This window comes from Elephas maximus, chromosome 23 (assembly GCF_024166365.1).
Source record: "Elephas maximus indicus isolate mEleMax1 chromosome 23, mEleMax1 primary haplotype, whole genome shotgun sequence".
Lineage (NCBI taxonomy): Eukaryota > Metazoa > Chordata > Mammalia > Proboscidea > Elephantidae > Elephas > Elephas maximus.
In genome coordinates this window covers 4,725,421-4,751,643 of record NC_064841.1, presented here as the reverse complement: position 1 = coordinate 4,751,643, position 26,223 = coordinate 4,725,421, and the positions used below count along the sequence as shown (strand labels likewise).

General features: G+C 42.2%; 2 protein-coding genes across 4 annotated transcripts in view; both read right to left on the bottom strand.

Annotated features, from left to right (window-relative positions):
* PLCH1 (phospholipase C eta 1) overlaps window positions 1-25,351 on the bottom strand; it is a 277,526-nt gene extending 252,175 nt beyond the window's left edge. Inside the window, exon 1 of one of the 2 annotated variants that reach the window (XM_049867197.1) lies at window positions 25,277-25,351. The gene's annotated coding sequence lies outside the window, so the exon portion shown is untranslated. Of the gene's footprint in view, window positions 1-10,838; window positions 10,929-25,276 lie in introns of those variants that run through there. The other variant, XM_049867198.1, reaches the window with a different exon arrangement.
* Window positions 3,282-25,429, bottom strand: C23H3orf33 (chromosome 23 C3orf33 homolog). 2 transcript variants are annotated; one of them, XM_049867205.1, is made up of 5 exons: window positions 25,277-25,429; window positions 22,001-22,060; window positions 17,163-17,310; window positions 10,839-10,999; window positions 3,282-9,159 (listed from the first exon to the last, which is right to left on the bottom strand). In XM_049867205.1, exons 1-5 carry the CDS (start codon window positions 25,388-25,390, stop codon window positions 8,758-8,760), a joined length of 885 nt encoding a protein of 294 aa, XP_049723162.1. In that variant the 5' UTR covers window positions 25,391-25,429; the 3' UTR covers window positions 3,282-8,757. The 2 variants fall into 2 exon arrangements, with proteins under 2 accessions (XP_049723162.1, XP_049723161.1); XM_049867204.1 differs by lacking the exon at window positions 25,277-25,429 and adding an exon at window positions 24,296-24,483.
* Between the last annotated feature and the right edge of the window lie 794 nt (window positions 25,430-26,223).

Below are 26,223 nucleotides of genomic sequence, written 5' to 3'. Positions count from 1 at the left end.
GCTGGAAACCTAAGTTCTGGTCAAAATGAGAGGGCGACACGTTAGTTAGCATCCCCTTCATTCATTGTTTATTTAACAAATATTTGTAGAGTTCCAGCATGAGCAGGAAACTGGGCTGGATGCTGTGAAGAGAGCAGGAATGATCCAAGACTTAGTAGGGCATGGTTTGAATTACAGGACTCACTATACCTCGGTCAGAAGACAGAGAAGACAGGTGCGTAAGTTATTACACCTGGCGTGACAAGTGCTCAAATAGATTGCTTGCACTGTGTGGCGGAAGAACAGAAGGGGGCGCTAATTGCTCAATTTCATTGCCACTCATTGCCTTCCAGTTGGTTCTGACTGACAGTGACCTTACAGGTCAGCATAGAACTGTCCCATAGGGTCTTTATGGAAGCTAATCAACAAATCTTTCTCCTGAGGAGCGGATGAAGGGTTCGAACCACTGACCTTCCTGTACTTCATTGCTAGTTACACAGAAATAAAGGACTAGCCACAGCTGTGTTTTGATGGGCAAAATAAAGCAGAAAACAGAATTATCCCAATACCTCAATTTTTAAAACTCCCTTTCTGTCTAAATTACTCGACCTCACTTATAGAAAACTGTTTATTCAGCAGACATCTTCTAAAGACTGTGTTAGAAGATCTTCCGTGTGATGACCTAACCCACGATACGATCACTTTGCATCGCAAGCCAATACACACAGTCATCTGTATCGACTCGACAGCACTGGGTTGATGTGCAATGAAAATTGATACATTCTAATCTGTTCTGTTCCTTTTTATTTATTTATTTATATTTTATTGGGAGCTCTGGTGACACAGTGGCTGCCAAAATGAGCTCAAGCATAACAACGATTGTAAGGATGGCACAGGACCAGGCAGCGTTTTGTTCTGTTGTGCACAGGGTCACTATGAGTCGGAACCGACTCGACAGCACATAACAACAACTGGTGGCACAGTGGTTAAGAGCTCGGCTGGAAACCGAAAGGTCGGCAGTTCAAATCCACCAGCCGCTCTTGGAAACCCTAAGGAGCAGTTCTACTTTGTCCTACGGGGGTTGCTATGAGTCGGAATCAACGACACAGCAACGGCTTTGGTTTTGGTTTTATTTTACTGCTTATAAAAAAAAAAATAGTGGCCCATTAAATTGATTTTACATCTCACTAATAGGTCTTTTTTTTTTTTTAATAGGTCACAGCTTGTAGCTTGAAAACACTGCTCTGTGTCCAGTGAAAATGAAAAAAGCAAAGCAGTCGTGCTCAGAATAGAACCAAGTGTGGTCACCAGGACACCATGCGCGAGTATCCTGCCCAGTAATAAGCAGATCTCAAAGCTGTATGGGGTTTCATAGGTTTTAAGGCTGCGACTGGCTAGCTACTCAGGAAGGAGGCCTGGTGGCACAGTGATTGTGTGGCTACTAACTTAAAGGTTGGCGGTTGGAACCCGCCAGTGGCTCCGCGGGAGAAAGATGTGGCAGTTGGCTTCCATACAGATTTACAGCCTTGGAAACCCTACGGGGCAGCTCTGCTCTGTCCTATAGGGTCGCTATGAGTCAGAACCGACTTGACGGCTCACAACAAGCAGCAGCTACTCTGGGGTACACTTACCCATTTCTCTGAGGCAGAGACCATGATGAAGTCTTTGCTGACGGCTACCGGAATACGCACAGCCTGTTACTAAGACACTCCTGCTCCTCGTCTCATATCCAGATTTAAGGAGTTTGAATGATCGTATCTCTGGGGGCGGGAGGGAAGCCTCTGATTGCTCAAACCTGTGGCCATTCTTGGGCTTCTCAACCCACATCAATAGAAAGGGGCTCCTAAGGCCACCCAGCTCTCAGGGTGGATCCTCTCGAATGTCTACTTTAGATGCAGTCATGGAGATAAAGGCCATCTTCCCAGAGAACACAGCTGGGCCACCCCAGGGGCCGACTGAGAAGCTCGCATACTTCCAGGACAGGGAGTCATCACAGCTCTGTCCAGCAGGGTAAGACATGAGATAAACCAGTGACATCCTATTTTCCCTCCACATTGTATATTGAGTGCACTGACATCTGACCTTAGCTTCCAGGTCATGAGGAGCGACCTCTGGACCCAAGCAAAAGGCATGTACATCACTCAGACATCAAGCAAGGAGAGGGACTTTTAAGAACTTTATTGAGTAATCCCACTGACTTAAGACCTAAACAAAGCCTGCCTTCCTTCCTGTGCTGAGCCCTAGAATGAGCGGTATCTCAGTCCAATACCACTTCATCAGAGTTTGCAGAACTTCGAACTGCCTAGCTAAGTAACGGCACCTTCCCGTTTTCCATCGTTGATACCATTTTTTTCTATTTTAATATTTATTTGGTATTTCAATGTAATTTTAAGAGGCCGGATGGGAGTTAAATGAGCTCAAGTGGCCATCTTGAAATGAAAAGTATCATTGGTTCATTTTTTTAGACTTTTTTTTTTTACTATTTTACCTTTAAATTTATTTTTAACCATTTTCTAAAATTAGTTTCCCATTCAAGAAATTGTACACAAAGTGCTCCATAGTGTTGGTTGCAATCCCCACACCATGTCAGCACTCTCCCCATTTCCACCCTGGGTTCCCCATTTTCTTTCATCTGGTTTTCCTACCCATTCCTGCCTTCTCATCTTTACTTTTGGGCAAATGTTGCCCTTTTGTTCTCATAAAATCCTTCCATGGAGCACGTTATTTTTCGGTGTTATTTTATAGGCATGTCTATTGCTTGGCTGGAAGGTTGTTTCCAGGCATGGCTGCAGTTCCAAGTCAGAGGGGTGTCTTAATCGTGGGGGTTTGTCCAGTCTCTATCAGGCCAATAAGTCTGGTCTGTTTTTATTAATTTGATTTTTTGTTCTATATGTTTCTCCCCCTCTGTCCAGCACCCTCTTTCGTGATCCTAGTCAGAGCAGGTGTTAAGCATTTTAACTTTTAATCTTTTTTTTTTTTTTTTTTGCTCTTTTTGTAAATTTTCATTACTCTCTCCCCATGATTTACCTTTATTGAAATAGCTGCCCTGGTAGTGGCATTAGAGAAGCTGCTAACCACAGAGCCTGGAAACCGTCTCCTCCTCAGTTATCCCAGAAGCAGCAGCTGTTCCTCTAGACATCTACCATCCCTTTCCATGTGGGATAAGCAATAATGACTCTGCTGGTGCCCTGAACTTCTGAAACGCTGCTGTTGGCTTCCAGAAACGTCTAGTCTCTTTATGAAAATCAAAGTTGTCTGTCTTAGTTATCTAATGCTGCTATAACACAAATACCACAAGTGGGTGGCTTTAACAAACAGATATTTATTTTCTCACAATTTAAGAGGCTAGAAGTCTGTATTCAGAGTGCTGGTTCTAGAGGAAGGCACTCTTCTCTGGTCAGCTCTGGAGGAAGGTCCTTGTCTCCTTGAGCTTCCACTCCCGGGCGATCTTCATGTGGTTTGCATCTCTCTTACCCCATCTCTGCTTGCTCACTTGCTTTTTCAGTCTCTTTTGTATCTCAAAAGGGATTGACTTAAGACACACCCTACACTAATATTGCCTCATTAACATAACAAAGAAAACCTGTTCCAGGCATAGACGTTAGGATTGACAACATATTTTTTGGGTACACAATTCAATCCATAGTACTTGCACATACCACCACTGGATTTGGGACAGTGCCAACAATATACCCCTCTATAGCACATGAGGAGCCCTGGTGGTGCAGTGGCCAAGAGCTCAGTTGCTAACCAAAAAGTTGGCAGTTCAAATTCAGCAGCTGCTCCTCGGAAACCCTACGGGGCAGTTTCTACTCTGTCCCACTGGGTCCCTATGAGTCACAATTGACTCAGGGACAAAGTTTTTTTTTTAATAGCAGGCTGTGTTATCCCAGGGAGTGACTGTTATTTCCAAGCTGCAGACCTCATCTTGATGAGGAACCAAATAATGCTGGAGAAATTCAGAAGAGGATAAAACTCTTGGCACAAGGTTATCTGCCTGCCGGATAGTTAATTCTCCTAAAGCAGGTTTTGCAAGTATGCCAGGCTGGCATGAGGTACTAACTGGGATCCTCACTGACCTCGGGAAATTACAGACAGGGAGGAACAACAGAGAGGGCATCACTGTGGGATCCATACCTCGAATTTTCCTTAGAAACACATTTTAAAAACATGATATCTTCGGCTGGAGACCGACCTCCGGTTTTCCCAGTGGTGGGAAAGGTCAAGCTTGGAAAGTTTTATGACCAAGAGGTAGGAGTGGGAGTAAGCAGGAGTTAGGAAGTTAAGTTTACGAAGCAACAATCCCTTCACATGAGAAGATTTGACATTAGCACTTTACTCCCCTTTCTCAAGACTGAGGGTACCACGTTTCCTGTCTCCACCAAGTTGGAATGTGGTGATTGCCTCTTTTCTGAAATCTGCTGCCAATGAACCCCATTTTCCTGGGACAAGGGGAAAGGGGCATGCTCCCAGAACCCAGTGCCGTCGAGTCGATTCCGACCCATAGCGACCCTACAGGACAGAGTAGAACTGCCCCACAGAGTTTCCAAGGAGCTCCTGGTGGATTCGAACTGCCGACCCTTTGGTTAGCAGCCGTAGCACTTAGCCACTACATCACCAGGGTTTCCAAGGGGCATGCTAGAAACAGCAAAAGCCAAGTGCCCGGAGGACAGCCTACATTAGCATCACTTAGGTGAGGAACAGGAGTTCCCCTAATTTGTACTGGCATGATGGAAATTGCAGGACTTAAGCAGATTTGCTAATCCTCCCTCTCCCATGATTACCGTATTTTTATGCAAATAACATGCATATTCTCTGCCAACTGCTCACTCCCCCACAAGGTATTTTCATAACTGCTATGCCAATTGTTTTAAGTGTTGCTATAAAAAATTAGCATAGTTCCCTCATGAAAATACTTTCTGGGGGAGGGAGAAGTTGGCAAACAAATGTAGAAGGCGCGTTATTCGCATGAAAACAGTAAATGGAGTGATGAAGCCCAGCCCCCTTCCACAAGCAAACTCACCTTGTGCACTTGCTATCCTAGATGGTAGGGTCTAGCAGCAAGGGGCTGTGGACTAGACTGCCTTGGGAGGTAAGGAGGTGGGGAAAGAAATGAGGTAAGGACTTCCCTAGCCAGGGACAGTAATGGGGAGCCCCTAGGGATTCTTCATGGAGCAATAACTATGCCCAAATGTGTCAAAGAAAAAAGCCAGTATTTGGATACCTGCCTTAGGAATGGAGTCAACAGAAATATTAGGACAAAAAACAGAAAGCAGAATGTAAGGAGTCATTTTCCCTCTCTGGATACTGCTAGGACGTGCCTTTAGCAGCCAAATAATGATAGTGTTCGTCATATTTATAGGCACAGTTTTCATCCTTCTTCTAAGTTTTGCTCACCATTTATTATGAGAAGGCTGGTGCTGCTATCAACACTTCATATATAAGAAATACGATTGAAAATTTAAAAAATTAATAAAACCCAAAAAAGTAAATATGAATTAAAAAAAAATAGATTACAAAAGGAAAAAAACATAAACAAAAAACCCCAATCCTTTAGAAATTTTGTTTGAGAGAAATACATTCAAAAACGACGGCCTGGATATTGGTGGATTATTGCTGATCTGATGAAACGAGCCTGTACCGTAAGGATGATTTTAGCTGCAAGTGTGTGTTTATGTCAGATCAGATTTTTAAAACTCAAGCTGGTTTTAAAAATAAAGACATTTACCGTCTTACATAACAAGAAATTGAGAAACAAAGCTGCTTACTTAAATTAAATTAGAAATCAGTAATAAGATACCTAGGAAAAAAAAACTATATATTTGGAAATTAATACACTTTTAAACAATTCACAGGCCAAATATGAAATCACAAGGAAAACTAGAAAATATTTTGTACTGAATGAAAACACAACATACCAAAATGTACAGGATGCAGCAATGTTTAGAAGAAAATAATGGCTTAACAGCTACGTTAGAAAAGAACAAAGGTCTAAAATCAACCTCCAGAGGCTCCGCATTAAACCAAAAAACCAAACCCACTGCTGTCCAGTTGATTCTGACTCAACAACCCTACAGGACAGAGCAGAACTGCCCAACAGGGTTTCTAAGGAGCGGCTGGTGGATTCAAACTGCTGACCTTTTGGAGGGCAGCCGAACACTTAACCACTGTGCCACCAGGGCTCCCAATTAAGAACCAAGAAAAAATAGAGCAAAGGAATCACGAATTAAGTCAAAGGAAGAAAACAGTAAACCTAAGAGCAGAAATCAACAAAATAAAAAACCGATGGACACTAGAAAAAACGAAGCCAGACGGTTCTTTTGAAAAGATAAAATTGACAAACCTCTGGCTTGACTGATAAAAAAAAAAAAAAAAACTGATAGAGAAAAAAACAGAGAATACATAATCATCAATGAAAAAGGGGCAAACAAAAAATATTAAAAGAACAATAATACTATGAATAACTCTTTTATGAACAACTCTATGCCAACAAATTTGATAATTTAGATGAAATGGACAAATTTCTTGATAAATACAGCTGACCAAAATTGACATAAGAAACAGAAAACAGGAATAGTCTTTTAACTATTAAATAAATTTAAATCATCATTAAAAACCTTGCCAAAAGTACATTCCAGGTCTAGATGGCCTCAGTAGTGAAGTCTATCAAGTATTCAAAAAACAAACTATGCTAATTTTCACAAACTTTTTCAGAAAATACGAGAGTCATACTGCCAACTTATATTGCTGGTATAAGCTTAATACTTAAACCAGAAAAAGACTATTAAAAAAAAAGAAGAAAAAATCAGAAGTCAATATTCCTCATGAATACAGACACAAAAATCCTTACAAAATATTAGTAGATCAAATTCAATAGTATAAACAAAAAAGATAATATATCATGACCAAGGGAGATTCATGCTAGCAATGCAAGATTGATTTACTACTCAAATATCAATTAATGTAATTCACCATATTAACAGAACGAAGGAGGAAAATCTTATAATCATTTCAACAGAGGTGGAAAAAACATTTGCCAAAATTCAACACCATTCATGATAGAAAAAGGAAAACAAAACAAAACCTTCAGCAAACTAGGAATAGAAGGGAACTCATCACTGGACAAAGGACACCTTCATAGTTAAATCACACTTAATGGTGAAATACTGAACACTTTCCCCAAGGGAACAAAGCTAGGATAACCTCCTTTCATCACATCTACTCGACATTGTACCAGATTACACAAGGCAAGAAAAAAAAAGGCATAAAGATCAGAAAGGAAGATGCAGAACGCCCCTATTTTCTGATGATTGTCTACACAGACAATCTCAAGGAACCTCCAGAACAACCAGTAGAACTAGTTAAGTGAATTTAGCAAATTGTATTCTGCTATACTAGAAGCAAACACAGCAACTGGAAAATAAAAACAAATCGGAGTCTTTATTCACTCACTTAACAAATTGTTCAATGTCTGTTTATGTGACAAGAATTATATAAAAGAAGAATTAAAAAAAAAATAAGTATTTCCCACTAATCCAAAGATTCCTAAAACAAGATATATTTCAATGATCTTATTTTTAAGAGTAATAAACTAAAAATATATCACTTATTTTTCTTCTATATACAAAAAAAAAATACAATCATATGTACATAAGTAAACCTGGAACAATATTAGTTTGAGTCAGTAATTTCATACTACACAAACACTTCAGTGTCCCCTGCTTGCCTTTTTTTTTTTTTTTTTTGGTAACAACAGGTAGAAATAATGGTCTAAGTGACCTTTTGTAGCACAGCTCCAATTCACCAGCAGTTAGGAAGTAGTTGGGAGAGAACACGTAGTCTCAAACATGAAATATAAAGAGTCCCTTCATGATAAATAATTAAAGTTGATAAAACTAGAAAAATAAACAAGAAATCTCTTTAAACAAAAATTAAATGCGGCTGCCCAAAATAACTCAATAGTTAAACTCTTTAAACACACTACATATTTAAACCTTCAATTGGTAGCTTTTTTCATTTTTCTTTAATGCATATAAAATTTACATTAATCACAATTTAAGTTAATTCTGATATGTCATTTATAGTAATCATCTTTGCAATATTTAAATACTGGCTTAGGGGTTAAAACTGGGACCATTATTCCCTGTCCTTGAGTGTAAAGAATGTGACCAAGCTGGAGCAACAAGGACACATCAACTGGGCCCCTAGGTATATAAACAATAGCTGGGACAATCTTGGAAAATACCTTTTAGGGAAACTTTCCCATAAACAAATCTTTAACACAGAGCACAAAAGACCACATATTTTCTGCTCTTTTCTTCTTCTATCAGCATTTCGTAAATAGTAAGAGTTGTCAGACCGATGAAGGCTCTCCTGGCTGGTACTAAAACTTATACCAATGAATATCAAGAAAGACAATTCAAAATGTAGAATCATGGTGACTGGGCAGTTGTTAAGCCAATCTGTGAAACGCTGAAGTTTTAATGATTTTACCCATTTGTAATGTTAATATATACTGATGATTCCGTAATGTTCCTTGGACCTGGGCAGACATGGCTCTGGCAGCGTGCTTGTCAGTTTTCCCACTTTTGCCTCTGGGGACATATACCAAATAAAATCTTTCTTTTTGCTTTACTACAACTTTGTGGTGATTTTACACTAGGGTGCTATTACTTTGATCATTTGCAGAAACTTCTATTTCAACTCCATGAAAAAATCCACATATTAACAAATTTTACTCTTTTCAAAGTAGGTCGCCTCCAGGCTTCTGGGGATATTTCACTCTTTTCTGCGAAAGTATATGCGACTCAGAAGTTCTCTGAACTTCAGTATTAAGGAGTAGTTATTCATGTTTTCTTTCCACGTCTCGTAAGTCCTTCTAAGTTTGCCATAATGACTTTCTTTTTTCAAGCTGCAATTTGATCCAATATCTTTAAAATAACTGTCTTTCTTCCATAATTCTCTCCAGGAGCCTTTGAGTTTTTCCAAGTAACTTTCTTTTTCAGATTCTTCCTTCCATATTCCTTCACCTTTTTTTAAGGCCGTTAATTCTGCTTTTAGCAAGTTTCTGTGAATTCTCCAGTAGATTTTAGAATCATGATCTAGGCCCTTAACAAGAACGGTTTTACCGAGGCCTCTTCTCAAAATTTCTTCATTCAGGCTCATATTAAAATATCTACCCTTAAATAAAAAAAAAATTACACAGGCCCATACGTTAATAAGACTGTTAGTGTACTGACATCTCTTTTACCTTAAAATCAGTCACTCAGTAACTTTAGTCCTCCAGAGAAAAACCAAAAACTTAAACAAAGGGTCCCCGAGAGTGTAAAACGGCCATTGCTGGATCCCAGGATTTTACTACTGGGAGAGATCTTTGCTCGAACTCTGATTGGCTCTCTTATAACTCTTCACAGACTCACTAGTCTTACCCAAAGAAGCACAGACGCCAAATCCACTGCCATCGAGTCGATTCTGACTCATGGTGACCCTACAGGACGCAGCAGGACTGCCCCAAAGGGTTTCCAAGGAGCAGCTGGTGGATTTGAACTGCCGACCTTTCGGTCTGCAGCCAGATGCTTAACCACTGCACCACCAGGGCTCAGGTTTCCGGGTTCACTGGCTGTTGCTTGGAGCGGGTGGGGCACACAAGATCAGTACAATGACAGGAGCAAGAGAGACAGAAAGTAAAATGCAGACAAAAGCAAAACAAACAGAATCGTCATTGAACTGTTCAGTGAGGTCGGGAATTTCAGGGTTTCTAAGGGCACTGGCATGTTTTTAAAAACTTCCTTCAAGATAATTCACATAAAAACAGTGCTGCTCTTTGCTTGAATCTTCATCCTTCAGGAAATTTCAGTCGTGGAATACCTCACTTTCTAATGAAACGGAATAAATTAGACTTTTCACTAATTTGTAGCATAAAGGACAGCCTGCTCAGCTATTTCTACAGTCCTTTTGGGATTTCCATCTAACAAAATTAACTTCAAAAAGTATTAATAACACAATAGCTTCCTCAGGAAAGTAATTCAATTAAATTCTAAAATGTGAAAACTCCAGGTTTAAACTGGGGGACATTTTTCTAAGATCATCGAAAGGACCAAAAGTTACTTTTGGTCCTTTAATGTAGTAACTTTTCACACATGATGGTAAATCAGTACATACAGTTTTAAAGGGTTTATCATAATTTTTCTCTATTTTTAAAATTTTATGAGTTCATTCCCTTGACCCACAATCGGAATAATTAAAATTCCACCTCACAGGTTAGTAAAACTGAACAGACGTAGATTACCAGAATACATGTAGAGCAAAGTTTTGTCCCCTTCTGGGCGGCAATACAATGCAAAGACATGTAAGGTGAGGTGTGGGATCCAGAGCCAGGAGGAGCTGGGCTTGAAGCCCACTGATTACCCTGACCACTCAAGGCACTGGCCTTCCCTAGAGCCCCAGCTGTACATGGGAATAAACACAATTATCTCACAGGGTTGTTTGGGGGATAAATGGAATAATACACCACTGTGCCTAGCTCACTGTCTGGCACGTGGCAAACACTCAAATACATATTATTATTATTTTCATCATCATCATAATCATTTCCCTTTTTTTGGTAACTATATTATATGCTTCAGCATAAAAGGGAAGCTAGTATTTCTGTAAGCCCTGTGGGATGCTTTATATCATCTTGTATTATTAAATCATTTTTAAATGTAAGATGCATCACTACAAGTCAGAACCAACTCGATGGCACCTAACAACAACAAAGAGGAAAAAAGATTTGTGAGGTCTCATTCTGTATTCCGCATTTTAATAAGTGTTTAAATATAAAAACAAGGTATCGCTAGCTATTTCTTCATACTACTTACCTTGTTCACTAACAGGTAGCAAAAGAGTGCTGAATTCTCCCTTCCAAGAAGCTGGAACCACAGGAGCTGGGAAGGTTTTAGCTCCTTCTGCAACCACACCTTCCCAGTGTCCGTGAGTTCTACTCCGGCCAGCTTAACCAGCAAGGCACCACGTGGTTCCTCTAGAAAGGTTAGGTAGAAAGGAGTTTGGCTTAAGTTGCAAAAGCAAGTTCCAAAGTAATTTGGCCCCAAATAATAGCTGAATATAATGTTTATTTATAAATACCCAGAGTCTCTACAGGTAGGCTGGCTTATTTCTATATTCAAGTTTTCTTTAAAAAAAAAAAAAATACAAGTGAAGGACAGATGGAGTAAAATTACAAAACCCATTTTAATCACTTGCAGAACAGGATGTGAGATTTAACCAATTTAACCTTTTTTAAAAAAATCCATCCAGGTTTCTATGTACACCACACACACACACACGCACACATGCACACACGCACACACACAAAGAGCTACAGGTACATTTTAGTAAAATGAATTCTTACCACCAATAGATCTATATAAACTGCTTTTTCACATAACAACATATTGAGGATATCTTCCCATATCAGTAAACATTCATCTACACCAATGTTATTATTACTTTTAGATACATTTTGTGAAGCTGATTTCCAGACAGGATTTTGTCAACTTATAATTCAAAGTAACATAATATGAAGAAGGTTTCTTTACTCAAACCATGGATGAAATTTTAACCAGGATTTTATTTTTTAAAACATTTATAATTTTACAAAAAAAAGGATAATAATGGCTGACCAAAAAAAACAAAAACGACTTAATGTCCTTTTTAAAAGACACTATACATTTAACATGTACTGAGTTTCTGTAACATAGAAGTATAAAGTTAACTTCATCTATTCTCTAAGGTACTTGAGTTCTAGAAGATACACTAGAACCTTATTAAAATATTATCTGATAATAAACATTTTCTTTAGGACCTGGGCTTCCTGAAATCTATCCAAGGATTTCAGTCAGGGAAGTACCAAAAGGTATTATGGTGATTTTACCTACTTGGCACAGAAATGCTAAGCTACAGTGAATACCTGAATACCTGTGGAAGTGGAAGTAGGATGAATATGCTTTTAGCAAAAACTTTGTGATACAGCAACACATAAATCAGATGAAGGCAGACTGATGTCACAAGAGCCTCTGTGGAAAGGACAGACCTGGGTGTTGTAGAACAAACAGCGGAGGGAGAAGCAGGGAGTGGGCATGCCACATAAGGAGAAGACCACGGGCACCTGGGAGAATTCACAGACATGAGAGAACCACTAAAGCAAACCACAGCTGAGTCCATTATATTTCTCCTTCCCAAAGATGGGTAGGAAATTGTGGCTGAAGGTTTGCAAGGTTTTTAGATAGGACACAATACAATAGCAACTGATTGTACCCTGGGTTTATACGGTATTGTAAGTGGATTCATGACAATGGTCAGCGTCACAGAACAGGGGTATCGCATTGCCGACAACATTATTTTTCACCATTGGGGATATGAGAAGCTTTGAATAATATCCCCTGTAGACTGCGGGTTCTGTGACTACTGTAGGCTCATGCCCACTGTCTGCCACTACATACTGAGACTGTAAGGACAGAACAGGAATTCAGTGATATCTGTGAAATGTTTCAACAGCGTTGCTTCAGTAGATGCTTAAGTCACACATATGTGTGCGTGCGTACCTCCTCATTCATGTGCGTCAATGATAAAGTCCTGGGAGAGGTCTCGCAAAGCAGTATATGCGTTAAAGTCTTAGAAATAGAAATCTTCTAACCCCCTTGTGTGATGGTGAAAGCCACAGTCCAGAGCTAGAAACACAGTTCTCCAGGCTAACGCACCTTTCACTACCAGGCCACGCAGCCTTCACTCTGCTGCAGAGCCATGTGAAGCAAAGCATTCTGATTAGAGTGGCCTTGGCCTTTAGGGCTTGAATCCCAGCCATCCTCACAACAAAGTCAAAAGTCTATTTCTATCACCAGGTAGTAAAAACAGTGAAGAGAACATACCCCACGGCCATTGAGTCAATTCCAACTCATAGCGACCCCACAGGGTTTCCAAGGCTGTAAATCTCTACGGAAGCAGACTGCCACACCTTTCTCTGACAGAGCTGCTGGTGGTTTCAAACCACTGACCTTTCGGTTAGCAGTTGGTCGCTTTAACCGCTGCACTACCAGGGCCCCTTGAAGGGAACACAGGAGCTTTCAGTTAATAGCTACTTGAGAACAAAGAACACAATGTCACTGAGCTGTACATGTGAAGAATGCTGAGATGACAAACGTTTTGTTACACATGGATCTACCACAAAAAAAAAAAAGTGACGCACAACGCTTGAAAAAAAAGATTATGTTCCAGCACCTTGTTACATTCTCCAAAACAATGCTTTGGTGGCAACTTTCCAGTTCTAGAGCCATCTCACAGGTAAGCAGGTTTCACTTCTCTAAAAGCGAACTCATATTGTTCACGTGAGTGATTTACGTCCCTCACACACAGAGCATTGTTAGTGCTGTCACTACAGTCTGTATTGGTTAACACGTGCGGAGAGGTACAACACCTGCATCCACCTGTTTCTTTCGCTTTTGTATCTCTTTACATGGAGTTCTTGACTGAGCAGCAGAAAATCTATTTTCTAGCTTTGATTTCATCAGTAACTAGTTATATTGTCTTACACATGGCATTTAACCCCTGTATAAAAGATTAGGATAAGTGGGGGAGAAAACTAAAGGTGGGAATTAATGCTTTCTGAAGGTTCCTGTCGGCTATACAGCTGTGCTTCTATGTACTAAGTTAGATACACACGTTATTACCCATGAAATCCATTAATAATAACATGCACCTCTGCCAACTACAGTATGGAGGCACTGCTTGACTCCCGGAGACCGATTCCTCCTGAGTCAGCCCTGGCGTTGTACAAGCACAGCCTGCACCGTCAGAGATGTGGCCTTGCTGCCTAAACTCTAAAGAGTTGTTACTACTTTAGATAGGAGAGATTTAAATTATTACAGCAACGCAGAAGCTAAAGGACCTGTAAACCCTGCTTAGAGCTAAAACGGCCCAAAACGAACACCCTAGGCAATCTCTCTTTAGGGAACAACACTCATTCAAACTGCCTAAGTCCTGCTTAGTTTGTTAAAAGAATCAATCGTGTCAAGTATGCTTGGGGGAAAAAATCAATTTTATTCCTTTACAGTTATGTCTTGCTGAACGGAGTGATATTCATTTAACTGGGATAAAAAGTAAGAACATTTTTCCTTTACAAAATTAAAATAACATTAAGAAGATTTTTAAACAGAACTAAATTGATCCATCATCAGATATTACCAAGCCTGTACTGGTAATGGGTATTTTTCTAGGCACTGTGAATATCAAAATAAACAGGAAATGGTCCTGCCCACCAGGAGCTCACAGTTGAGTGGGAAATATAAATCTAAATATGTAATTATAGGAAAAGATGAGTAAGTACTATAATCAAGGTATGTATAAACTGCTGTGGGGCACGGTAAAGACAAAGGCTGATTCTGCATGGAGTAAAGGAAAGCTTCACAGAAGAGCTGATATTTCAGCTGAATCTTAAAGAACAAATAGGAGACTACTTAGCCAGTAGGAGAAATTAAGTCTTCATAAGTATTACAGTACGGACGGAGCTTGAAGACATTATGCTGAGCGAAATAAGGCAATTACGAAAGGACAAATATTGTATCACCTCACTTATATAAAAAGACAAGGAAAGGCAAATGTATAGAGACCAAAGCTTATTAGTGGTCACCAGGGATGGCAGGGGGAGAAAAAGGGCAGTTAACAGCGACGGAAAAATCGCATTTCAGTAGGGCTGCAAAGCTGATCATTTTAATTGCCGTCAATAAGTTGTACAACTGTAAAAAGTTGAACTGGCAAAAGTTGTGTGATATATTTACAACAGCAAAAACAAGCAAACAAAAAACCAAGCAGCTGCTGAGGCTGCTTACATGCAACCCAATACCTCATGGGATTTGGTTCCTTGGTTTGGAGGTTTAGGGTCATGGTTTCATTGGACATCCCAGTTAACTGGCCTAATAACACCTTTAGTGCTTTTGTTCTACCTCCTAGTTTCTTGCATAGTGCTTGGGGTCTTAAAAGCTTGAAAGCTTCCACCCAAGGCATAATTGGTCTCAATTCACCCGGATTAACAGAGGAAGAAGTCAGGAATGTCGTTGTTGTTCTTAGGTGCCGTTGAGTTGGTTCCGACTCATAGCGACCCTATGCACAACAGAATAAAACACTGCCCGGTCCTGCACCATCCGTACAATTGTTGTTATGCTTGAACTCACTGTTGCAGCCACTGTGTCAACCCACCTCGTTGAGGGTCTTCCTCTTTTCGGCTGACCCTGTACTCTGCCAAGCATGATGTCCTTCTCCAGGGACTTATCCCTCCTGACAACATGTCCAAAGTATGTAAGACACATTCTTGCTTCTAAGGAGCATTCTGGTTGTACTTCTTCCAAGACAGATCTGTTCGTTCTTTTGGCAGTCCATGGTATATTCAATATTCTTCGCCAACACCACAATTCAAAGGTGTCAAATTCTTCTTAGGTCTTCCTTATTCATTGTCCAGCTTTCATATGCATATGATGTGATTGAAAATACCATGGCTTGGGTCAGGCGCACCTTAGTCTTCAGGGTGATATCTTTGCTCTTCAACACTTCGAAGAGGTCCTTTGCAGCAGATTTACCCAATGCAATATGTCTTGATTTCTTGACTGCCGCTTCCATGGCTGTTGATTGTGGATCCAAGTAAAATGAAATCCTTGACAACTTCAATCTTTTCTCCGTTTATCATGATGTTGCTCATTGGTCCAGTTGTGAGGATTTTTGTTTTCTTTATGTTGAGGTGCAATCCATACTGAAGGCTGTGGTCTTTGATCTTCATTAGTAAGTGCTTCAAGTCCTCTTCACTTTCAGCAAGCAAGGTTGTATCATCTGCATAACGCAGGTTGTTTATGAATCTTCCTCCAATCCTGATGCCCCGTTCTTCATATAGTCCAGCTTCTCGGATTATTTGCTCAGCATACATATTAAACAGGTATGGTGAAAGAATACAGCCCTGATGCACACCTTTCCTGACTTTAAACCAATCAGTATCCCCTTGTTCTGTCCGAACAACTGCCTCTTGATCTATGGAAAGGTTCCTCATGAGCACAATTACGTGTTCTGGAATTCCCATTCTTCGCAACGTTATCCATAATTTGTTATGATCCACACAGTCGAATGCCTTTGTATAGTCAGTAAAACACAGGTAAACATCCTTCTGGTATTCTCTGCTTTCAGCCAGGATCCATCTGACATCAGCAATGACATCCCTGGTTCCACATCCTCTTCTGAAACCAGCCTGAATTTCCGGCAGTTCCCTGTTGACATACTGCTGCAGCCGTTTTTGAACAATCTTCAGCAAAATTTTGCTTGCATGTGATATTTATGATATTGTTCTATAATTTCCACATTCGGTTGGATCACCTTTCTTGGGAATAGGCATAAATTTGGATCTCTTTCAGTCAGTCGGCCAGGAAGCTGTCCTTCATATTTCTTGGCATAGATAAGTGAGCACCTCCAGCGCTGCATCTGTTTGTTGAAACATCTCAGTTGATATTCCATCAATTCCTGGAGCCTTGTTTTTCGCCATTATCTTCAGAGCATCTTGGACTTCTTCCTTCAGTACCATCGGTTCCTGATCATATGCCACCTCTTGAAATGGTTGAATATCGACTAATTCCTTTTGGTATAATGACTCTGTGTATTCCTTCCATCTTCTTTTGATGCTTCCTGCGTCATTTAATATTTTCCCCATGGAATCCTTCACTATTGCAACTCGAGGCTTGAACTTTTTCTTCAGTTCTTTCAGCTTGAGAAACGCCGAGCATGTTCTCCCATTTTGGTTCTCCACCTCCAGCTCTTTGCACGTCAGTATAATACTTTACTAGTCAGGAATAGGAGGAAGAAACTGAATGTGCGGTTAATTGCTTCCACGAACAACTGCCTACTTTGCCATGATACCGGAAGAACAGGATGGTGCCTGACTGCCATTGTTGAACATTTTGATTAAAGAATAAAAAAGAAGGGAAGGAAGAAATGAAATCTGGAGCCAAATTAAACAGATCCTTTTATGTAAAGCCAAGAGTTTGTACTTCCTCTCATAGGCAACCAATGGAGAACTGTCACAAATTAAATGACATTTTTTGCTATTTTATTAAAAACATCTAATAAAAGAATACTACGACAGCTATTTAGTCTTATTATTCTCACACCTTACTTACTTTTCCAAGAAGATATAATAGGCAAAGTAATAGGAATATGTTCAATTTCTAAACCATTTTCGGTTATTTGACGTAATCGTCCACGTAGTTTAACGTTCCTTTTTATAAACTCTGCTGGAATATCTGAAGAACTTGTGAATTTTGATGTCTGTTGGTTTACAAGGAGAAAAAATACAACCTTTTATTAGTTCCATTTTAAAATAAAAAAACATCAAATTGTTATCAAAACATTTAACAAGACATAACCAAAAATTTTACATTCGTTTAATAATTTTATATTAATACTTTAATATAATTTAATCGAAAGTTTTTATAGGATATTATTTAGAAATCATGATTCACTATTTTATTTCAAGATACTACATAACCCAGTGCCGTTGAGTCGATTCTGGCTCATAGCGACCTTACAGGACAGAGCAGAACTGCCCCACAGAGTTTCCAAGGAGCGCCTGGCGAATTAGAACTGCTGACCCTTTGGTTAGCAGCCATAGCACTTAACCACTACGCCACCAGGGTTTCCAAGATACTACATACCTACCTAGCCCCGCTAGAGAACATTAAACAGGTTACTTGCCTTCTAAAAGCTTATATCCTCAAAAAATGGCACATTTCATCAAAATGCAATGAGTATCTGTACCTGGCACCACACAAATCTAGTTAAATAGTCATGATCCTATTACACAAAGCTGTATCAAATTAAATTGTTATTGTTGTAACTAGTTGCTGATGAGTAAATTCTGACTCATGGTGACCCCATGTGTGCAGAGTAGAACTGCTCCATAGGGTCTTCGAGGCTGTGACCTTTTAGAACTGCATCACCAGGCTTGTCTTACAAGGTGCCTCTGAGTGGGTTCAAACCACCAACCTTTCGGCTAGTAGTTGAGTGCTTAACCATTTGGGCCGCTCAAAGACTCCCAAAATAAATCAGAATCCTTAATTAACACGATTTTTTAAAACATATATCTTATAGAAAGCAAATTTTAAAAAAAGGTCAACATGAGGAATTTACTTAAATATTTAACACCTAGATGTTGGCACCTAACAACAACATTCCTGTAACGGTAAAGTTGATCTAACAATTTTGAGAACTTCACCATACAAGAACACGTTGTAACAAGAAATCCAGAATATGGGACAAATTGTATGGGATAAGGGCTCTGACCTGGGTCCACTGCCTTTAATTCGATCACTTAAATGACTTTTTAATACCATCACTTAAATACAATGACTTAAATGATGGCATAAGTGTCAAATATCAGGACGGCCCGATGCTTGGAAAGATGAATACCAAAAGTCAGAGCTAGTATTCAAAAAGATCCTGAAACTGGAATGATGAACTAATATGTAAAGTCTGCCCCTGTAACCTCCAAAACTACTAATGAAGGGGGAAAAAAATAAACCACTGCCATCGAGTCAATACTGACTCATAGTGACCCTACAGGATGGAGTAGAAGTGTCCCATAGGGTTTCCAAGGAGCACCTGGTAGATTCGAACTGCTGACCTTTTGGTTAGCAGTGGAGCTCTTAACCACTGTGCCACCAGCGATCCCTAATGAAGGATACAAGAGAATAACTCAAGTAGCATAAAGGAAAAATATTTAAAGGTTTAAGTTGACCAAAAACTCAAAATTGCCATCGAGTCAGTTCTGACTCATAGCAGCTTGTAAGGACAGAGCAGAACTGCCCCATACAGTTTCCAAGGCTGTAAATGCTTAGGGAAGCAAACTGCCACACCCTTCTCCCACTTTGACAGCGAATCCAAAATAAATGAATGTGTGACAGGGCTGTTAAAAAAAAGTACAACCCCTTCCGTGCCCCCCAAAAAGTTTAACCCAAGGAAATGTTAATAGAAGTAGCATCCAGAACAAGAGAGACAAGAGTCAGATTGTTTGAAATCAGGCCGTAAGTGGAATATATTGTGCTCAGTTCTGGGTATCACATTTTATAAAACACTTCACAAGCTGTAAAAAGAGGAGGGGGGAAAAAAAAAAGACTGCAAAGAGCCTGGAGATCATGTCCCATGAGAAAACCAGAAGTATTCTGCCCAGAGAAGACAAGACTTAGGAGATGTAGGAAGGATCATCAAAGACATCTTCAGCTACTCAAAGTCCCTCCCTTTGACTGAGCTGTTTTCCTTAAAGGATATACATGAAAAGGTCTAGCAGTGCCTTGATGTTTAGTGTTGAGTCAAGGTCCGAGGACACCAAGAAAGACACGAACTTATACACAGGCATTGGATGGAACAACGTTTTACTCACATAGAGAAGGCAGGGCAAGGGGAGTTTCAATAGTGGGCACCAGTCCCCACTTTCTGCTCACTTTCCTTTTATCTCTTGTAAAATAAAAGTGCACAACACACCCCAAGGAAACTCCCTTTATATTGGATGAGGGATGTGGCCTTAGTAAGTGAATCCCCTTTAACATAACCTAATCTTGCCTCATTAACCACAGGCAGAGATTAGGATATACAACACACAGAAAAATCAAATTGAATAACAAAATGGTGGACCAAGTTGCCACATATTTTGGGGGGATACAATTCAATCCATGACACGGGCCACTGGTTGGCTAACGCAATGTCCATTCCCAAGGCCCTTCTCCCTTGCCACAACACGCCATGAGGGATGGAAAAGCTGAAGGGCCGCCTTCCCAGCCTCCCTTCCAGCCAAAGGTGACCAGATGACAACAGGATGTAAGCAAGTCCTCTGAGGGCTTCTGGGAAGTTTTTACTTCCCTGGTAAGAGGGAAAGATGTGGCTAGCACCTTCCTTTTACCCCTCCTCCTGCCTTGAGCACGAATATGATACTTGGAGCTATAGCAGCCATCCTGTGTCATGAACAAAGGCCAAGACCTTACCCCTTATGTCACTGAGTCGGGGATCCACCGCAGTAGCCTCCTACCTCCAGACTCCTTGTGACATGAGAGAATTCAGCCACTGTTAGCTGGGGTTTCCCTTACTTGCAGCCAAAGTTATCCTAAAATTATACTACAGAGTATTTCATCCCCTAATGTTCCAATATTCCCTTTCTGTTTCCTTAGCTTGCTCTTCTCATCAGTGGTTAGTCAATATCATCAAAAAACATAAACACTACAAAAATAACACCAGAACTGAAGTCTAAAATGAATAACTTTGTAACATGTAATATAAATTTATAATAAGTAACTTGTACATATCAATAATGTGCCTCATACTGTATAAACAGGATCAGGACGTGAAAAGTCCGTAAGACGATAATAGCTGGCCTCTGGTTTTAACGCTACCAAAGTGAAATGCTGAACTATATACTGAAAATTGCAAAGAGATTAAAATAATCCATAACTGAGTCACGTATTTTTTAATTGGGTTGTTTGTGTTTTTGTGGTTGAGTTTTAGCAGAATCAGGTAGATTTTAGAGATCAGGCATCGGTCGGAGATGTCATAGCTGAAAACTTTCCCAGTCTGCAGGTGGTCTTTTTACTCTTTTGACGAAGTCTTTAGATGAGCATGGGTGTTCAGTCACGTATTGTTTAAAGGATAACAAGAAAAACGACGTCTCAGTACTAGTCTGAACTAAACTGTTCATCAGATCAGTTAATCTTTTGACAAATTTGAAACCTTCAAAAGACAAGTATGTCATGGAATATATGGATTAAAAGATAAAGTAGAATGAAAAGAAATGAAAAAGAAGTTTCAAAAAGTTCCGTTCTAAAAAATATGTACCTATGCTAAAAAATGAATGACTTGCAAAATCACAGAAGTGTTATAAGAAAGAGCCCAAGAGATACAAGGTTAAAAATGAGTTCAAGGGACAAAGCAAGAACTTTTTTAAGAGAATAAAACTTCTAAAATTAGAGTCAGGGCAGAAAAGGCAACAGCTGGAAAAGATGTATAGTAGACACATGCTATGAAGTGAATGATAATGTAGAACAATACACAGACAATGAGTGAAGGAAAGAAACATGCACGGGAGCAGTAAATCCATGCCAAAACTCTACATGACACTGAAATTACATTCCAGGGCAGGAATTAGCTATATAAAACATACCTTTTACATCCTGAATTATTAAATGGATTTCCAATATGTCTATTATTAAAATATTAAAAGGACTAGACTTACGGGCCTGACAGAGACGGCAGAAACCCCGAGAGTATGGCCCCATGACACCCTTTTAGCTCAGTAATGAAGTCACTCCTGAGGTTCACCTTTGAGCCAAAGATTAGAGCCCATAACGAGAATAAAGGGGAAGACTATCCCAGGGGCAAGGATAAGAAGGCAGGGGGGGACAGGAAAGCTGGTAATAGGGAGCCCAAGGTCGAGAGTGTTGACACGTCATGGGGTTGGTAACGAATGTCACAAAACAATATGTATACAAATTGTTTAATGAGAAGCTAGTTTGTTCTGTACACCTTCATCTAAAGTACAATAATAAAAATAAATAAAACATTAAAAAGGCCAAAAAATATACTAATTGCAAGCATAAAATATTCAGTACTAAGGAACATAATTCAATTATGATTTAATTCTAAAACCACTATAGGAAACACGTTAAAAAAATAATCTGCAAAGTCTGAAATGCAAATTTAGTGATTATACCATTCTAGCAAGCTAAATCCTTTTCAGATTCCTTTTTAATCACGAAAAAAGTGATTACAGAAATATGGGTTGTGCGATTACTTTCCATAAGACCCTGTGGCTGTGCTACTTTTAAATTAAGACCTTAAAATAGGCCCATTATTCTAAAATACTATTTAAAAGCTTCTAATATAACGAAATGATACACTGAGATAAAAACTGTCTGGTGGGCATAGATCAACAGTTCGTTGCTTATCGTAACGCCTCTTTCATCCTGTAACTTACCACTCGAACACTTCTTAGAAGTAACATAACTCCAGTTATGGCCATTCCAGTGCTGATGTTCTACAGGGAGAGATTTAAGGATTAATTCTCACAATAGTGAAATACCAATTAAAAGGAGGTTAAAAAAAACCAAAAAACTGTCTTCCCTATATCTCTCTGTCCCAATACCAGATATCCTTTAACTGAAAGCCCACCTTTCCCCGAAAAATGTGACTACACACTCACCCATTAATCCTCCACCCTCTTTTAGCTTTTATAACGCTCCCGGTCTGTCCCAAGCAATCTGCATGCGCGGTAATTATGGATATATGATGCTGATAGCACTGCCTTAACCACAGTTCCTTGAATACATGAACCAGCCTAATGCTTCTCGTGAAATGCCCACAGGAAATCTGACCATGAAAAAACCAAACCGAACCCGCTGCCGTCAAGTTGATTCTGACTCATAGCTAGCGACCCTATACAAACCCAGTGCCGTCGAATTGACTCCGACTCATAGCGACCCTATAGGACAGAGTAAAACTGCCCCATAGGGTTTCCAAGGAGTGGCTGGTGGACTCGAATTGCCAACCTCTTCTGGTTGGCAGCTGAGCCCTTAACCACTACGTCACCAGAGCTCCAAATCAGACCATAACCCTGAGTTTATGGTGGAAATCTTAAGTATTTGGTAGAAAACCTTATCACTAAAACCTTAAAATATAGCACCTTAGCAAATATATGTGGGTAAATGGTTGGGAAAAATAGTGATGCAAGGATGTGGATAAAGTGGGGCCCTTATCCATTGCTAGGTAACCTGGTACAGCTACTATGGAAAACAGTCTGGTGGTTTCTCAAGAGGTTCACGGTAGAATTATCACATAATCCAGCAATTCCACTCCTGGATGTACACCCAAAAGAACTACAAACTGAACGGCAAACAGACACACACCAATGTTTATTACAGCACATTGGCAAACAATGGAAACAGGCCTAAGTGCCCAGCAACCGATGAATAAAACTCAAAAACAATTGCCATCAAGATGATTCCAATCATAGCGACCCTATAGGTTAGAGAAGAACTGCCCTGTAGGGTCTCCAAGGAGCGGATGGTGGATTCGAAGTGCTAACCTTTTGGTTGGCAGTCTGAGCTCTTATCCACTGAGCCACTACGGCTCCAAGAGATGAATAGATAAACAAAATGTGGTATATACATATAACGTAATATTCCGCAGCCGTAGAGAAACTGAAGTCCTGATACGTGCTATAACACGGACAAACTCTGACATTATGCTGAGTGAAATAAGTCAGTCACAAAAAGACAAATACCACATGATCCTACTTACACGAAGTATCTAGAACAGGCAAACGTATACAGACCAAAGTTTATTAGCGGCTGCCAGGGGCGAGTGCACGGAGGTGGAAAGAGGACTCAGCGCTTAGGAGACCCCGAGCTTCTGTTAAGGATGATGGTATAATCTGGGAATGGATCAGGACCACTGACAACACCATGAGCAAGCATGTCACCGAACTATACACGTAAAGGTGGCTGAAATGTCAAATGCTGTTAACTTTATATTTACAATAAAAAAAGCAGGAAAAAAAAAAAAACTTAGTGATGTTGTTGAAGTGTTTCATTTAAACTGAAATAGACCTAATAAGAGTTCAATTAAAAAGAATCCTGCAACTCCCTAAAAAAGAATGACAATCTAACACATTTTCCTTCAACATATTACAACTAGGTATATGAGAAATAAAGGCGTAAATATACAGAAGGGGACAGCGTTGGGGTTTTGTGATTAGGCTATTTGGAATGACACGTCCGCGTGCTAAAACGATTCCTCCTGAATGAATTCCCTCTCAGGTCATTTTTTAATTTCAGACGGCCCATGCACTGACCCCTGCTCACCTGGAAGAAACAAGGACTTGTCAGTGAACACACAGACCTGGCACCCATTAACGCTACACGTACCTATCCAGGTCTCCTAAGGGCTAAGGCTACAACTGAGAGGACAAGAGACAAGCCCCTGGCCCCCTGCTGCCTGGCTGCAGAGCATTTGCAAAGCTCACCCGACTCAGAATTTTAAATTTTTTAACAGTTAACCACTGCTGAAAACACTCTTCATTCACTTTGGCTTCTGCAACACCTTCACTTTCCCGATTTCCATCGTCCCTCACTGCCTGCTCCTAGGTCTTTGCTGACTTCTTTTCACTGCCCTGACTCTAAGCGTTAGTTAGGGTGACCCCAGTCTCAGCTTTAGGCCTTCTTCTGTACCCTTCCTCATTTGCTCTGACTTCAGGTTCATGCGGCTCACTCACAAGGTTCTGTGTCCAGTTCTGATCTCCCCTCAACACTGGTCTCTCCGGCTGCCTAAAACAGCGTCTAGGATTCCTGTCAGAAGTCTCAGGACCATCTTCAAGTTCACAGGTCTCCCCTTTAACAGGCATCTGTCTAAAACACGCTAGATCTTCCCCCAACAAATCATTTACCCCAACGATCCCCCGCCCAGTGGCAGCCCCCTTTGAGGCGTCTCTTCCTCTCCCACCCCACGCCCAATCCACCCTTAGGGGCTCCCCGCAGGCACCTAACCTCCCTGGCTCCTCCCCACAGCTCCATCCCACAGCAATCCCAGTGATCTTTGAAAACGTCGCTCTAGGAGTTTCTCCCCAAGTGTGAATTCAGGCACCTCAGCTGACGAATTACCTGGCCCTTGTTGGGCGGTTTGTACAGCAAACCTGGAGGATGCCAAAAAGTCGGAAATCTTTTCAGTCGATTTAAAAGAATTTTTTTTAAAATAGCATTTTGAAAATAAAATAATAAATTTTTATAAAAGCAAAAAAAAAAAGCCATAATCAGCATGTCCCTCTCCTGCTCAAACTGCGGTGACCTCTCACTTTGTTAAAAAAAAAAAAAAAAGAAAAATACGCGTTTACCCAAGGCGCCCGCAGGTCCACTTGGCTCCCTCCCCAGTGCTCTAAGGGGCCCGGGGTCCCCCAGCGTGGGCGGCGTCGCGCTCTCCCGGGGGTCCCCCCGCGTGGGCGGCGTCGCGCTCTCCCGGGGGGGTCCCCCCGCGTGGGCGGCGTCGCGCTCTCCCGGGGGTCCCCTCGCGTGGGCGGCGTCGCGCTCTCCCGGGGGTCCCCTCGCGTGGGCGGCGCCGAGCTCTCCCGGGGGGGTCCCCCCGCGTGGGCAGCGCAGAGCATCAGGCACCGTGGGCCCCGGGCCTCCCCGCGACACGTCTCCCTCAGGCTCGCTCCGCGCGCCCTGCGCCCACCGCTCCCCGGACGGCGGGGCTGCCCTACCCGAACGAGGGCCAGGTGGTCGTCAGCCCACTGCGACAGCCGGGCCACCACGTTGGGCGCCGCTCCTTCTCGGCCTGGCGGCGGCGACGCTGGGACACCCGGCCCGGCCGCCATGTTCCCGGCGTCCTGCGAGCCCGCGCCGCTGGGGGTGGGGACAGGGCGCTCCTGGGGGGGGAGAGGGCCTTCCTGGGGGGGGGGGGACAGGGCGCTCCTGGGGCTGCGGGGGGTGGGGACAGGGCGCTCCTGGTGGGGGGAGAGGGCCTTCCTGGGCGGGGGGACAGGGCGCCCCGGGGGCTGCGGAGGGGGGGACAGGGCGCTCCTGGGGGGGGAGAGAGGGCCTTCCGGGGGGGGAGACAGGGCGCCCCGGGGGCTGCGGAGGGGGGGACAGGTCGCTCCTGGGGGGGAGAGGGCCTTCCTGGGCGGGGGGACAGGGCGCCCCGGGGGCTGCGGAGGGGGGGGACAGGGCGCTCCTGGGGGGGAGAGGGCCCTCCTGGGGGGGGACAGGGCGCTCCGAGGGGGGGGAGAGGGCCTTCCTGCGGGGGGGACAAGGCGCTCCTGGGGCTGCGGGGGAGGTACAGGGCCCTCCTCGGGGGGCGGGGACAGGGCGCTCCTGGGACGGCGGCGGGGGGGGAGGCAGGGCGCTCCTGGGGCTGCGCGGGGGAAGACCGCAGTCCTCGGCCGGGGAAGAAGGGCTGTGCTCAAGAGGCAGGGAGCGCGCGTGTTCCTCGGGCGGCAGAGGGCGGCAGGGGGCGCGCGTGCTCCTCAGGAGGAAGGGGGCGGCAGGGGGCGCGCGTGCTCCTCGGGCGGCAGGGGGCGCGCGTGCTCCTCGGGCGGCAGAGGGCGGCAGGGGGCGCGCGTGCTCCTCGGGCGGCAGAGGGCGGCAGGGGGCGCGCGTGCTCCTCGGGCGGCAGAGGGCGGCAGGGGGCGCGCGTGCTCCTCGGGCGGCA